Below are 15,813 nucleotides of genomic sequence, written 5' to 3'. Positions count from 1 at the left end.
TATATATATATACAGTGGGTACGGAAAGTATTCAGACCCCCTTAAATTTTTCACTCTTTGTTATATTGCGGCCATTTGCTAAAATCATTTAAGTTCATTCTTCTTCCTCATGAATGTACACACAGCTCCCCATATTGACGGAAAAACACAGAATTGTTGACATTGTTGCAGATTTATTGAAAAAGAAAAACTGAAATATCACATGGTCCTAAGTATTCAGACCCTTTGCTGTGACACTCATGTATTTAACTCAGGTGCTTTCCATTTCTTCTGATCATCCTTGAGATGGTTCTACACCTTCATTTGAGTCCAGCTGTGTTTGATTATACTGATTGGACTTGATTAGGAAAGCCACACACCTGTCTATATAAGACCTTCCAGATCACAATGCATGTCAGAGCAAATGAGAATCATGAGGTCAAAGGAACTGCCTGAAGAGCTCAGAGACAGAATTGTGGCAAGGCACAGATCTGGCCAAGGTTACAAAAAGATTTCTGCTGCACTTAAGGTTCCTAAGAGCACAGTGGCCTCCATAATCCTCAAATGGAAGACGTTTGGGACGACCAGAACCCTTCCTAGAGCTGGCCGTCCGGCCAAACTGAGCTATTGGGGGAGAAGAGCCTTGGTGAGAGAGGTAAAGAAGAACCCAAAGATCACTGTGGCTGAGCTCCAAAGATGCAGTCAGGAGATGGGAGAAAGTTGTAGAAAGTCAACCATCACTGCAGCCCTCCACCAGTCGGGGCTTTATGACAGAGTGGCCCGACGGAAGCCTCTCCTCAGTGTAAAACACATGAAAGCCCGCATGGAGTTTGCTAAAAAACACCTGAAGGACTCCAAGATGGTGAGAAATAAGATTCTCTGGTCTGATGAGACCAAAATAGAACTTTTTGGCCTTAATTCTAAGCGGTATGTGTGGAGAAAACCAGGCACTGCTCATCACCTGTCCAATACAGTCCCAACAGTGAAGCATGGTGGTGGCAGCATCATGCTGTGGGGGTGTTTTTCAGCTGCAGGGACAGGACGACTGGTTGCAATCGAGGGAAAGATTAATGCGGCCAAGTACAGGGATATCCTGGACAAAAACCTTCTCCAGAGTGCTCTGGACCTCAGACTGGGCCGAAGGTTTTCCTTCCAACAAGACAATGACCCTAAGCACACAGCTAAAATAACGAAGGAGTGGCTTCACAACAACTCCGTGACTGTTTTTGAATGGCCCAGCCAGAGCCCTGACTTAAACCCAATTGAGCATCTCTGGAGAGACCTAAAATGGCTGTCCACCAACGTTTACCATCCAACCAGACAGAATTGGAGAGGATCTGCAAGGAGGAATGGCAGAGGATCCCCAAATCCAGGTGTGAAAGACTTGTTGCATCTTTCCCAAAAAGACTCCTGGCTGTATTAGATCAAAAGGGGGCTTCTACTAAATACTGAGCAAAGGGTCTGAATACTTAGGACCATGTGATATTTCAGTTTTTCTTTTTTAATAAATCTGCAACAATGTCAACAATTCTGTGTTTTTCTTTCAGTATGGGGTGCTATGTGTACATTCATGAGGAAGAAGAATGAACTTAAATGATTTTAGCAAATGGCTGCAATATAACAAAGAGTGAAAAATTTAAGGGGGTCTGAATACTTTCCGTACCCACTGTATATATATATATATATATATATATATATATATATATATATACACACACACTTACTGGCCACTTTATTAGGTAAACCTGTTTAGTTGCTTGGTAACACAAATTGATAATCAACCAATCAAACGGCAGCAACTCAATGCATTTAGGCATCTAGACGTGGTAAAAGCATCAGAATGGGGAAGAAAGGTTATTAAAGTTACTTTGAACATGGAATGGTTGTTGGTGATAGATGGACTGGTGTTAGTATTTCAAAAACTGCTGATCTACTGGGATTCTCACGCACAACCATCTCTAGGGTTTACAGAGAATGGTCCAAAAAAGAGAAAATATCCAGTGAGGGGCAGTTGCGTAGACGAAAATGCCATCTTGATGTCAGAGGAGAATAGGCAGACTGGTTTGAGATGATAGAAAGGCAACAGTAACTAAAAAAAACTTTCTTTACAAACAAGGTATGCAGAATACCATCTCTGAACGCACGATACATCGAACCTTGATGCAGATAGGCTACAGCAGCAGAAGACCACAGCGGGTGCCACTCCTGTCAGCTAAGGACAGAAAACTGAGGCTACAATTTGCACAGGCTCACCAAAATTGGACAATAGAAGATTGGAAAAACGTTGCCTGGTCTGATGAGTCTCGATTATAGCGTACACATTCAGATGGTAGGGTCAGAATTTGGTGTAAGCAACATGAAAGAATGGATCCATCCTGCCGTGTATTAACAGTTCAGGCCTGTGGTGTAATGGCGCGGGGGATATTTTCTTGGCACACTTTGGTCCCCTTAGTACCAATTCAGCATTGTTTTAATGCCACAGCCTACCTGAGTATTGTTGCTGACCATGTCCATCCCTTTATGACTACAGTGTACCCATCTTCTGATGGCTCCTTTTAGCAGGATAATGCACCATGTCACAAAGCTTGAATCATCTCAAACTGGTTTCATGAACATGACAATGAGTTAACTATACTCCAATGGCCTCCACAGTCACCGGAACTTAATCCAATAGAGCACCTTTGGGATGTGGTGGAAAGGGAGATTTGCATCATGGAGCTGAAAAATCTGCAGCAACTGCATGATGCTATCATGTCAACATGAACCAAAATCTCTGAGGAATGTTTCCAACACCTTGTTGAATCTATGCCATGAAGAATTAACAAAGTTCTGAAGGCAAAAGGGGGTCCAACCCAGTACTAGCAAGGTGCACCTAATAAAGTGGCCGGTGGATAGATAGATAGATAGATAGATAGATAGATAGATAGATAGATAGATAGATAGATAGATAGATAGATAGATAGATAGATAGATAGATAGATAGATAGATAGATAGATAGATAGATAGATAGATAGATAGATAGATAGATAGATAGATAGATAGATAGATAGATAGATAGATAGATAGATAGATACCCTTTTTTGTAGTAAACAAATAAATAAATATTTTACCAATAGAAAAGAGAAGTGGATCTGATGGAGGTCCTATTAATGGGGCCTTTTGCAGGTAGACGATCACCTTGTACTGGGCGCCAGGAACTAAGTTTGTGATGACATTGCTGGTTAAATTGACCTGAAAATACATTGCAAAATGATTAAAGAATGTCTAATATGATTGTAAACATATTAAATGAAAGCAGGAAGTGTGTAAGGTATGTACCTTATTTCTTTCTCCCTACACCTGAGATGTGACACGAGAAGTGGTGATCATCCGTGTACCCCACTCTCACCCCTAGCAGGGGACATCTTATGATTGTCTGTAAAATTTGTTTGTCTATTGTTTGCTTAAAAATGTGCTGTTACCTCTAAGTGAGAAGAAAGTCCTTTTACAGTATGATATTAAAGAGGTTGTAAACCCCCGTAATGACTTTTACCTATAGGTAAGCCTATAATAAGGCTTACCTATAGATACTGTAAATATCTCCTAAACATGTACCGTTTAGAAGATATTTACATTGCATGCAGCCGATTACGTCATCGGCGCATGCGCTCTGAAGGAACGGCCACCAGTGCATGCACAGGAGTGATGTCTTCGAGCCTACGGCCAATCAGATGGCCTGTCGGAAATGATTGGGGATTAAATAAAATAAATAAAAATGGAATTATTATAGGGATTTTGAACAGCATAGCTTCCATCTTGTTTGGAGGTGAATGAAAGTTCATATGTGTTCTTTTGCAAAATGTCCCTTACAAAAGAGTCTAGAAATCCAACAGAGATCTTTGTATTCCTTTTGTCTTAAATAAGTGCTACATTGACATCTCATCAGATAAGATAAGACATCATGGTAGGGCCAGTCTGTCTGTAAGTATTGCAACAATGGACAATAGCCCAGTATACTCTATCAGACATTTAAAATATATATAAGTGCTAAAGATGCATTATATCGTATGTAAGAAAACATGAGTAATAATTATACGTATATGTATACATATATATTTAGGAATGTTATATCACATTTTGGTTTATATTCTTACAGTAGTAATCTTACTTAGACAAAGAGTGAATACGAATTACCTCACTTTATGTAAGTTTTTAAAGTGATATAAATCCTACAAGCCAGACACTATAGATCTTCCAATCCTAGCCTAAATGTCAGCATTCAAATAATGAATGGATCTTCACTAGCCAAGAGGTCAAAAGGTTATCTTTGAATAGTGGTATCGTATGTTCTAATTATTTTAAACACTGAATTTAATGAACGGTACAATACTGCCTCCTTTGGACATACTAATAAATGCAGTCTTGGATGGTTTAGTATTTTCCAATATAAATATATATATTGTATTATTAATAATTATCTTTATAAATGGCATTGCTTGCCAGGGTACATGATGGAGATTAGATGGACATTGTACTGAGAGTATGGACAAGTTTTTATGTTGCTTTTATGGTTAATCTTGAATATAAAGAAATCATCCTTTAATTTTATTATTATCTAATATTGGGTTATTAGGAGAGGTGTGACTATGACCTCACCAGTTAATGGGTAGAATGTCCCAACCAATGGGGATAATGTTTCATCCCTCTGGGTTTAACTTATGGTAATTTTAATAGTCCTTTGTTCATACCATATAAAAAGGAGAACCCAGATGTGAGATATTACACGACACATTACATTTACTGACAACAGCCATTGCAACATACACACTACTACATCCATTTAAATACTCATCCAGACATACTCCATCTTGTTCCATCATTTATCTGAAACTTGGAGGGAAGCCACCATCTTAAGAAAGGCATCCATCTTAGGACTCTGGTAACGACCATTTGAAGCTAGCAGCCATCTTAAGTGTGGTAAATATGCCTTGCTATGTTATTTGATATTATTCAATATTGTTTATTCCTTCCTTATATGTTTTATATTGCATATTTAAGGGTAATAAGATTACAATCCCAGCCGTATAAACCATAGTAGATTTTTCTCTAAAAAGCTGATTTTTGTTTTTATACATTTTTATTAATATCAGATTCAGCGCATTATTTGCAATTTAGTCTCCCGTTTTGCATGGCTTATTCTCGCTCCATCTGCAGTGAAGTGACTTTCGGCTATGCAATTCACAGACAATTGTGGTCTGTTTTATAGAACACTTACCTATGGTTTATGCTATACCTGGAGAAAAGGTAATCTGGTTTCACTTTCACTTTCATTATTGAGCTACACATCACATTGCATTGATTGTTTTTAAGTTTGTATTTTATGTAAAGTTATCGTTTTGTGTCATTTCCATTTTGATCATATATTGTGAATACATGTCTTGTGAATAAATATTCTTATATATATTCCTTACTGTAGATTGTACTCACTAAGATTGGTATATGCTTTTAAAAAGAAATTAATCAATTAAAACGAATTTGCTACATATTGATTTGTGGAAATAAGTGGAGATTCTCCTTCCTCACAGATCTTTGCTTATTGACATAAATAGACACTGTTATATTCAGAGCAGTATAAATATTCTGACAGGCCGGAGGACGCAAAACAGGAAGAAGGACAGCCGAAAATGTCTGTTGTGTTACGGTGAGCGGGCGGCACTGCGGGGGCTTCGTTCTAAGGCAAGTATTTCATAATGAGCTAGTATGCGTTGCATACTAACTCATTATGCCTTTGTCTTTCAGGTTTTTCTTTTTTAAATTTTATTTTCTGAGGTTTACAACCTCTTTAATACATATTACTCACAACAGTGAAAATGGTGCCCCACCAGGGTGGCAGGTTAACATAATCATTAGCTGGACTTTTTATAGATAGTTATTAAACATGAAGATATGGCTCTCATAATCATCTGAGGAGTGAAAATAAATTCAGTAAAACACATCGATGTTTAGTTACCTCCTTACAATAATATTTCTCCAGCCTCTGACTTTCCTTCTGCTTCTGGCATGTCAGTGACTGGACAGACACAATAGTGTCTCTACTGCCTTCCAGGGAGGATTTCCACAAGACCAATGCTGCCGTAGAATTTAAGATGCTCACTGTCACATTCTTTGGTTTTTCTGTCAGTTCTTCAAACCATTTTCCATCAGGACCTTACCCAGAAATAAAAGTAGATTGTGAATGATGGTTCAAAGATATCTCATGAAGTATGTTTTGACAATGTAGAAAACTGAGATCTTCACATAGCTCTCTGAAAAAAAAACAGATAAAACCAAGCCAACCACATGGCATAGATCCAGCACTCCAGCACAAGAAAACAGAATGCCAATGGTGCACTAGTGTTTACTGATGTTTGTGATATACTGTATATTTTCATATATACAAGGTATGTCTAAAAATTTGGTGAATGGTACAATATCTCAACGGCAACATGGGCCAGGTGCAAGCGCATGCACATGGCTATCCTGAGACACTTCGAGAAGCCCCACCTAGCCTGGAGTACACGTGACCATCAGGGTTAACCCGCTGCGGGCAGTTGAACTTAGTTAGTGTGAGAGGTAAGGTCACTGTGATGCAGCAACGAGTGAACGTCAAGTTCTGCTACAAATTGGGGAAAACGGCAATGGAGACGCATGAAATGTTGGTGCAAGTGTACAGGATGGAAGCCATGAGCAGAAAATATGTTTACCACTGGTTTAAACACTTTCACGACAGGAAGAAAACGACTCAGGAAGAGTCACATTCAGTTCGGCCATTGACAAGCAGAATCCCAGACATGATTGTGCGAGTGTGACAAATGCTGGCACGAGATCGGTAACTGACTTTACGATTGATGGTGAAGGAATTGGGCGTTAGTAAGGACACGATGCACACCATCGTCCACGAAGATTTGGGTAAGCAGAAAATCTGTTCCGGTTTGTGCCGCACAAGCTGACAGACAAACCGAAAGCAAAATGGATGGAAACCTCTGGAGATTTCATTACCATGTGTGACCAGGATCCATCCTGCGCCTGCGTATTGTACGATCCATGTGCCCCAATTCTTAGCTCAGTGCGGTGTACCTGTCTCGATCGTCCATACAAAAAAATGGGGGGAATGGTCTAGCTGAAATAGTTGGGTGTGATGTCCCTGGTGACACCGCAAGTTTAGCGGTCCTTCCCCTGGCTCTAGGACGTGGGCAGAAAAAAGCTATACTGGAAGGGACCAGTAGACAAAAAGAGAGCCTTTTGAGGATGGATAATGAAACCACAGGGTCACCCTGTGGTTTCATTATCCATCCTCAAAAGGCTCTCTTTTTGTCTACTGGTCCCTTCCAGTATAGCTTTTTTTCTGTCTCGATCGTCCACCATGCTCCCCTGATCTGGCGCCTGCAAACTTCTTTCTGTTTCCTGGCCTGAAGAGCGTCATGAAAGGTGCATGTTTTCTGGACATGGAGGCAATCCAAGAATGTGGGACAGCGGTTTTTTGATCGATTCCTAAAGAGGCCTTTGCTGACAGTTTCCAGAAGCTTTATGAACGTTGCCAAAAGTGTGTTGTGAAGCATTATTTTGAAGGCCAATAAAGGTAATTTGTTTGTATCTTCTGTATTATTTGTTTTTTGATACCATTCACCAAACTTTTTAGACACAATGGAGGATTCTTTTTTTAACAAAGCTTGAGTTTCATTCTAAGTCAGATAACCTCATGCATTATTTTTCTGAAAAACAGGCATAGTGCAAGGTTCAGGGCAGCGTAGTCACCAAACAGAATACTAAAGTTTACAGCAGAAAACATAGAACTGTGTAAAGAATATCTACACAGGAGCGTTCAATGAAACTACGGAAAGCCCCTGAATTTCTCATATAATGTGTTCAGTAACAGCAACTCCTCCTATAGGAGCATCAACATTACTAATTTGTTCATAGAAGTGCCCACCATGATTAAAGCGTATGTTACCCCAACACTTTATGAACGTTGCCAAAAGTGTGTTGTGGAGGATGCCGATTATTTTGAAAGTGAATAAAGGTAATTTGTTTGAATGTATTGTTTTTTTTTTTTTATCATTCGCTGAACTTTTCAGACACAGTGGAGGATTATTTTTTTTAATAAAGCTTGAGTTTCATTCTAAATCTGATAACTTCATGCATTGGTTATCAGAAAACACAGAACTGTGCACAGAATATCTACACAGGCAGTTCAATGAAGAACTACGGAAAGCACCTAAATATCTCATTCAATGTGTTCAGTAACAGTGACTCCTCATGCAGGAAAATCAACATTACTAATGTGTTCACAGAAGTGCCCACCATGATTAAAGCGTTTGTTACCCCAACACTTCATTTTCCTGATATGTGGCTGCTGTACCATGTACTTGTATGAAAAAGTATCCTGTTCTCTCTGTATACTTACCTCTGTATACTTCATGTGAAAACCCTGGTGATCCTGCCAGTCCCACTGCTTTCCTATTAAAAACTGACCTCACTAAGCAGGTGAACACACCATGGTTAGTTCTCTAGCTATGCTGGGAACTCAGTGTGCTCTCCTCCAATAATCAGTCCTTGTCCTGACAGGCCCCCACTGCACAGCCATTCACTGGGAAGCTCAGCGTACTGCTGTTTCTTCTCCCCCCAGCTCTTAAGGAGCTGAGAACAGATTGAATGTAATCACTTATAAAAAAGGTAAGGTATTTATAATGAATTATTATATCAAGACAAAAATGGTTTGCCTTTAATTACTGTTTTAAACTGAATGGGTTGTTTTACAAGGTGATCATTTACAATCCCTTTAGTTCTCTTAGTACACAGTCAGTCCCAGAGTTCTTCACTTACTGATATAGAAGCTGAGGGCTTTGGCATCACTGCTTTCTCTAGTGTCACAAGATCCAGAAGAGCTAAATGTTCTTATGGTAAATGTGTATTTTCCTGGCTCTATCAGCTCTGTTACAAAGTCATGAGTATTTTCATCCACACTAGAGATCCACGTCACATTTCCTAAACAGACAGAGAAAAGAAAAGTCAAATATTCCTAGATATATTCTAAAGTTGACCATAATAGGAAATGTACATTTTTACAATGTTCAACATTTTCATCTTAATGGGTTCCTAATGAATTTGCCTTAGATCATCATTTAACTAATTTTAAAGGGTCTGGATGGAGGTTTTCTAGGGTTCTGCAGGGGATATTGGAAAATAATTCATATAAAAATGTCAGCTCTTACCAGGCCAGTACAAGTGATCAAAAAAGCTATAAAGATGTTTTGGGTGATAAAAAAACCCAGAAGATTTCCCATTTCAGGCACACTAAATGAAACCTCAGATGAAGCCATATTGAAGGAAGTGGTGGACTCACTGCTCGGAATTATTTACTTGCAGGTGTGTACATTTTAATTTGAACTATCAAGCCTGTTATGCAAGCTTTTTACAACAAAGAAAGTTATGTAGACCCTGGAAACATTTGAGAAAATGTCTAACACTCCATCTGTTAACTGGATATGGGGGCACCGCAATAGATTTTACCAGACAGCTGTAAATGTGATGAATGTGTAGGGTAATTCAGGAACTCTGATAAGGAAACAGTTAGCAGGGTGTAGTGAAACTGTTTTAGGACACACAGGTGTAGGTAAAGTATTGGGGAATGTCAAGCTTTGGGACTTTACCCTGAATCTGCCAAAGAGACAAAGCTGGTTGTTTGATTTCTTCTCTATTCTAGGCACAAGTTTGGCTATCCAGTCATAGGCAAGAACATTTATGGACTTTCTGGGGAAGCATCCAATGGGATAAAGTATGAAAAATGTATCCTCCCCCTCACTGCTTCTCCACCTTCAGCTGTAACCCCCCCCCCCCCGCTTTTCCACCCTCAGCAATAACCCCCCTCCCGCCTCTCCACCCTCAACAATAGCCCTCATCCCTGCTTCTCCACTCTCAGCACTCACCCCCTCCCTGCTTCTCCACCATCAACAATTACTTCCCACCCTCCTTTCCACCCTAAGTAATAACCCCCCTCCCTTGCTTCCCCACCCTCAACAATAACCTCATTCCCTGCTCCCCCACCCTCAACAATAACCCCCTTCACTGCTTCTCCACACTTTTCTGCAGAAATAGCAGCGGGCTGACCGTTCATGAGTGGCAACGTAGTATGGAGGGGGAGGGGGCTGTGTAATGATGGGGGTAGTATGGGGGAGGGGTCCTGTGTAGTGATGGGGGTAGTATGGGGTAAGTATGGGGGAGGGAGTCCTGTGTAATGATGTGGGGGGGCAGAATTGTATGGGGGGCCCAAGAAAATGTTTGCCCAGAGTCCAATCAATATTAAAGACAACCCTGCCCCCAGCACCCCCTAATACTTACCTGTGCCCCCTCTCTATACAGTGATATCCACGAGTCCCTCAGCCATCCGGGGACTCTCCCTCCTGATTGGCTGAGATACAGCTGCAGTGCCATTGGCTCCCGTGGCTGTCAATCAAAGTCAGTGAGCCAATTGGGAGGAAGAGGGGGCGGGGCCGAATGACAGCTTCATGTCTGCATGGACACACAGAGCTGAAGCTCAGCTCAGATGCCCCCACAGCATGCTGCTTGCTGTGAGGGAACTCGATAGGAGGGAGGGGCTGGGATCACTGAAGAGGGACCCGAGAAGAGGAGGATCCGGGCTGTTCTGTGCAAAACTAACTGCACAAAGAAGGTAAGTATAACAGGTTTATTTTTTTTTAAACAAGACTTTACAATCACTTTAAAGACTAAGCTTACCTAAAACACGCAACATTAAAAATCAGTACAAGGAACATTATTTACCCTCACTATGTAAACGAGCCTTTCTCAACCTTTTCAACACAGAGGAACCCTTAAAATAAATGCCTGGTCTCGGGGAACCCCTGCTCAACATTAAAATTCTACAACTCATGACACATTAGTGTGACAGTCAGTGGGAAGAATGGTCCTTACTCTTGTCATCATTGGGAAGAATTACCCCCTTACAGATAGCTAAAAGGATCAATGGTGTCATTGGAAACTTATCTGAGAGGCAGAAATTGCCCATTTCTCAAGGAACCCCTAGCAACCTCAGGAGGAACCCTAGTTGGGAAACCCTGATGTTAACTCCTTTAATATTTACCAGTGAAATATTTCCCTTGTGCTGCTGTGTCCTCCTTTTGCCCAAATCTCCAATGTCACCCCCTACCCCAGCTACAGTAATCTTGCAGTGTAGCGAGAGTTAATAGAACTAAGGGGCTGACGCCGGCTCTCATCAAGAGTGCCCAACTATATGGCCCCTTTCACACGGGCTTTCTGATCAGGACCGCCTGTCCGTTTTTCAGGTGGATCTGATCGGACGCTCCATGCACCCTTATATGGAACAGAGGATGTCAGCGGTGACATGTCCGCTGACCCCCGCTGCTATTCAGTCCGATCCTGTCTGATCCTCCAGATAGATGGTAACCCTATTTTCCATCCGTCTGGAGGATCAGATGGGATCAGATGAGAACAGACAGGCGGCCCGTTTTCATCTGATCTCCCCATAGAGGAGAGCGGGGATCTGACAGGTCCGTCTCAGCACTGTGAGCGGAGACGGACCTGTCATCTGCTTCTCAGCGGGGTTCGGCGGATCGATCCCCAGCTAAGCAAAACAGAGTCCACTGGCTGGAATGCCCGTGTGAAAGGACCCTACCTGCCTTTTCTGCCTGGCTGCTCCATTAATAAAGGCTAAGCAGGGAATGAAAACAACTAAAACAAGACTAAAAGCAGCACAGTACACACGCACAAACACTTGTTAGGCACACATTTTACCCCTTGATCGCCCTAGATGTTAACCCCTTCCTGTGCAGAGTTATTAGTACAGTGATAGTGCATATTATTAGCACTGATTACTGTAATAATGTCACTAGTGATGTCAGTGGCAGTTAGTTAGTTCCCACAAAGGTCAGTTAGTGTCAGATTGTCCAGCGTCCCGCTATAAGTCACTGATCACTGCCATTACTAGTTTTGAAAATAAATATATATAACAATTCCAGCATATATCCCATTTAAAAAAATATGTATAAATTTTGTTTGGGTACAGAGTTGCATGACCACACAATTGTCAGTTAAATAACACAGTGATGCATAACAAAAAATAGCCTGGTCATGAAGTGGGTAAAACCTTCTGGAGCTAAAGTGGTTAAGATAAAAAGTAGATTTTTCAGGATACTTAGACACAACTGTCAAATCTAAATGTTTTCTATAAGATAGCAATCTTTACTTTACTAAGTCCACTTTAAATCTATTTCGAAATGGCACAGAATGTCAAATTGTTACACTAAAGATGACTCAACATGCCAGATATTTACCATCCTTGTGAATATATATGTTGAAACCATCAAATGCAGTTGGTGGCTTTGGTGGGAACCAGCTGATTGAGACTTTAAAGCTGGGTGGAGGAAGAGGATCTTGGACAGTTTCAGCGGAGAAACTTACTGAAGTGGGATTCTCATAGTCTGGGGGGATTTCGTTCACAAACCCTTCAACATCCACTGTTGCAGTCTCACTGACCCACCAGTAGGGTGGAGCTGTTGTTTCAGAGCTGCTGTTAGCAAGATATTTCTCTTCAGTCCAGTTATAGGAGGAACTAGCTGCTGAACTCTCAGACTGATCATCAAACATTTCTGCTGACTTCTCGGTGGGGTTGATGAGTTTGATTTCTGTTGTGGATGTCTCTACAGTAGTTCTTTCAGCTGGATCTTCCAAACTGCTAAGGTTTACAAGGAATATTTGTATGGAAATATTTTGAGGTGGATAAGGTGCTTAAAGGAAAAAAGAAATAGTGAATTAATCGTGCTTAATGTGAGAAAATATATGATTTTTATTGTGATTAGTAATACAATAATCATATGTATGTATCAATAGCAGTAAGCTAAGTGGATCAGCATTGTCCCTACAGTCAGAGACACTGGCCAGACGAATACAGCTCTTCATTCACAGTGCCTGCAATACTATAAGCCTGTTTGCTTGTATGGTGGTCACATTGTGGCTAATATATTATGAACATGGAAGTCCAGGTCAGCTTTTGCTGGAGAACGGGGGCAAGGGAGCAGTCAAATGTACAAATTTACTATTGCCTGTGTGTTGTATATTAATGCCCATCTGGGGCTCAGGTATTGTCATGATTGCTGTTGTTTGCCTACGTACTGTTAAGTCATCGCTGTTTTGAAAACCCAATCACTATAATTTAGTCCCCTGTAGGTCGTTCACTATGAAAGCATGCCACCATTAAGCCCCACAGTTTTTTTTTCTTTTTCAGAATTCCATTAATTTTCCCATGTTACACCAAGGTGCCCTACATGTGCTGCTAATAGCTCCTGAATTTTACGTTTTTATTTACCATCATGAATATATGCAACATTCAGATAAAGAGAGTATTTGCTGTGTCAGATTTTTGGCCATTATTAGTATTTGTTTTACTTCATAATCATTACAAAAAATAATTTTTTAATGAATGAATGAATGAATTTTTTTTTATCTTTTTTTTTTAAGGCTCTAGACAGCAATATAAACCTGACGGGGGGGGGGGGGTCTAATCCATCCCCACTCTATCCAAAACGAAAAAAAAAAAAAAAAAAGTTTTGCTTTTAGTAATACTTAAACCACTTGCTGACCACCCTATAGCAGTTTTACTGCTACAAGGCGGCAGCGATGTGCCAGATCACGTGCAGTATATAAGAAGTTTTGGACTTTTTTTATATAGACTTTTTTAGGGTTGCATTAGCGCACATTTATGCTGATTGAATACAGTTTTTCTACAGATTGTTTTATGAATAAGGTGATTTTAGGAAGCACTCAGCACTTTTATGAGCACTACTATGTGTGTGTCACAATAGAAATCGCATATTTATTTTGATGAAATATTTTTCCATTTGATTTATGTATTCATATTTTGGATTAGTAATTTGAAGCACATAGCACTTTATCAACAGGAATCACTTTTACAAACACCCTCTAAGGAGACACCACAGATATATTTTTCCAGTCAGGTCCATTACTAACACCGGGCACTGATTTGATTTAATTTAAATTGTTTACGGTATACACATTTTCCACTCATTCTTACACCTTAAAGCGCACCACTACCCCCATTATAGAATTTGTTTAACTGTTGAGTATCAGTATCAGTGGTGCAGCATTAAGGATATTCACAATACCCCTGACAGCGCAGGAAGCACACACACCTTTTGTTATATCACGTGCAGTATATATATGTGATCCGGCTCATCCGGGTAGTGGGCGCGAATGCGCGCTCCCGCTGGCTCTTTCCCGTTGTGATTATACCCGATCAGGCAATCATCCTGCAGAGACACAGAATGTCTGTCTGCCTATGTAAACATGGCAGATTACCATTCTGACAGGAGGGAAGGGATGGATCCTGTGTACCTGCATAGCAGGGATATGGATCCATGCCTTCCCCTTGTAAAAACACCTCCCACGCTGTAGTAAAACACAGGCTGGGAAAACAATTAACACTTTGATTGCCCCTGACGTTAACCCCTTCCAAGTCAGTATCATTAGTACAGTGACGGTGCATATTTTTTTAGCACTGGTCGCCAGGGCCGCTGATAGGAGGGGACCACCAGCCCTCTTGTAGGGGACCTGAGCACACAGGGGGGCCCACACAGAGAGGGGGATTAGTGATGGACAACAAATACAGAAATCTTCCTCCAGCACCTGAATCTGATCTCTGTCCCTCTCCCTGCTATCAAGCTTTTATCTTCGGAGAAAGAGACAGTTGTCCTCCACTAATCCCCCTCCCTGTGTGGGCCCCCCTCCCAGCACTGGCTCTAATGTTATCTCTGCTCAGGAGTTTATTTGTAACTTTGTTTCTCTCCCTCTGTCCCTCTGATCCCTGAGCTCCAACTGCCCAGCCTGTATATTTTTTTCATCTCATCTTCATTTTTATTTATTAACATAGATTTTTTTTTAGTTTTAGCAGGAATTATGCGAGTTATGTTATATTAGTGTCTGCTAATAGTGATTTTTTTGTAATTTTAGCTAAATATATCTTTAATATTTTCTTGGGGGGGCCCTGCCAGGTAGTCTGTACGGGGCCCCGCGATTTCTAACAGCAGCCCTGCTGGTCACTGTACTAGTGTCACTGGTTCCAAAAAGTGTCAAAAGTTTAGTTAGTGCCTGAATGTCTGTCGGAATATTGAATGTCTGTCGGGAATATTGCAGTCCCGCTATAAGTCACCGATCGCCGCCGTTACTATTAAAAAATAAATAAATAAAATAAAAAATATCCCATAGTTTGTAGATGCTTTAACATGTGCGTAAACCAATCAATATATGCTTATTGGGATTTTTTTCCCCAAAAATATGTAGCAGAACACATATTGGCATAAATTTATGAAGAAATTTGATTTTTTTATTTTTTTTTATTTATTGGATATGTTTTATAGCAGAAAGTAAAATATATTGTTTTTTCTTCAAAATTGTCAGTTTTTCTTTTTTTTGTTCATAATCATAAACGCAAACAATACCAAACGCAAAGGTGATCAAATACCACCAAAAGAAAGCTCCATTTGTGGGAAAAAAAGGACATAAATATTTTTTGGGTACAGCATCACACGACCACACAAATGTTAGTTAAAATAACACAGTGCCGTATCGCAAAAAATGGCCTGGTCAAGAAAGGAGGGTAAATCTTCCAGAGCTGAAATGATTAATTAAATCAGCTCCAATCATTCTGTGTGTTTCCATATGTAAGTTTATATGCCTTACTGTTGAGATACCTCATGCCCTGACCACAACTTATTTAACTCATGCATTTATTTATTTTTTTATTTCCCTTAGTGAATTTAGCGTTT

General features: G+C 40.4%; 1 protein-coding gene across 1 annotated transcript in view; it reads right to left on the bottom strand.

The window, feature by feature from the left end:
• Positions 1–15,813, bottom strand: part of PTPRO (protein tyrosine phosphatase receptor type O) — a 121,069-nt gene that overhangs the window by 68,314 nt on the left and 36,942 nt on the right. Inside the window, exons 5-8 of the mRNA XM_082254542.1 lie at positions 12,307–12,759; positions 8,822–8,983; positions 5,970–6,166; positions 3,091–3,211 (exon numbers count right to left, since the gene is read on the bottom strand). Of these exons, the coding sequence (XP_082110668.1) occupies positions 3,091–3,211; positions 5,970–6,166; positions 8,822–8,983; positions 12,307–12,759 (933 nt within the window). The remainder of the gene's footprint in view (positions 1–3,090; positions 3,212–5,969; positions 6,167–8,821; positions 8,984–12,306; positions 12,760–15,813) is intronic.

Source organism: Pelophylax lessonae (genome assembly GCF_965119305.1).
Source record: "Pelophylax lessonae genome assembly, chromosome: 4".
NCBI classification, from domain to species: domain Eukaryota; kingdom Metazoa; phylum Chordata; class Amphibia; order Anura; family Ranidae; genus Pelophylax; species Pelophylax lessonae.
The sequence above is the reverse complement of the archived record's forward strand: the minus strand, read 5'-3'. Positions and strand labels throughout refer to the sequence as shown.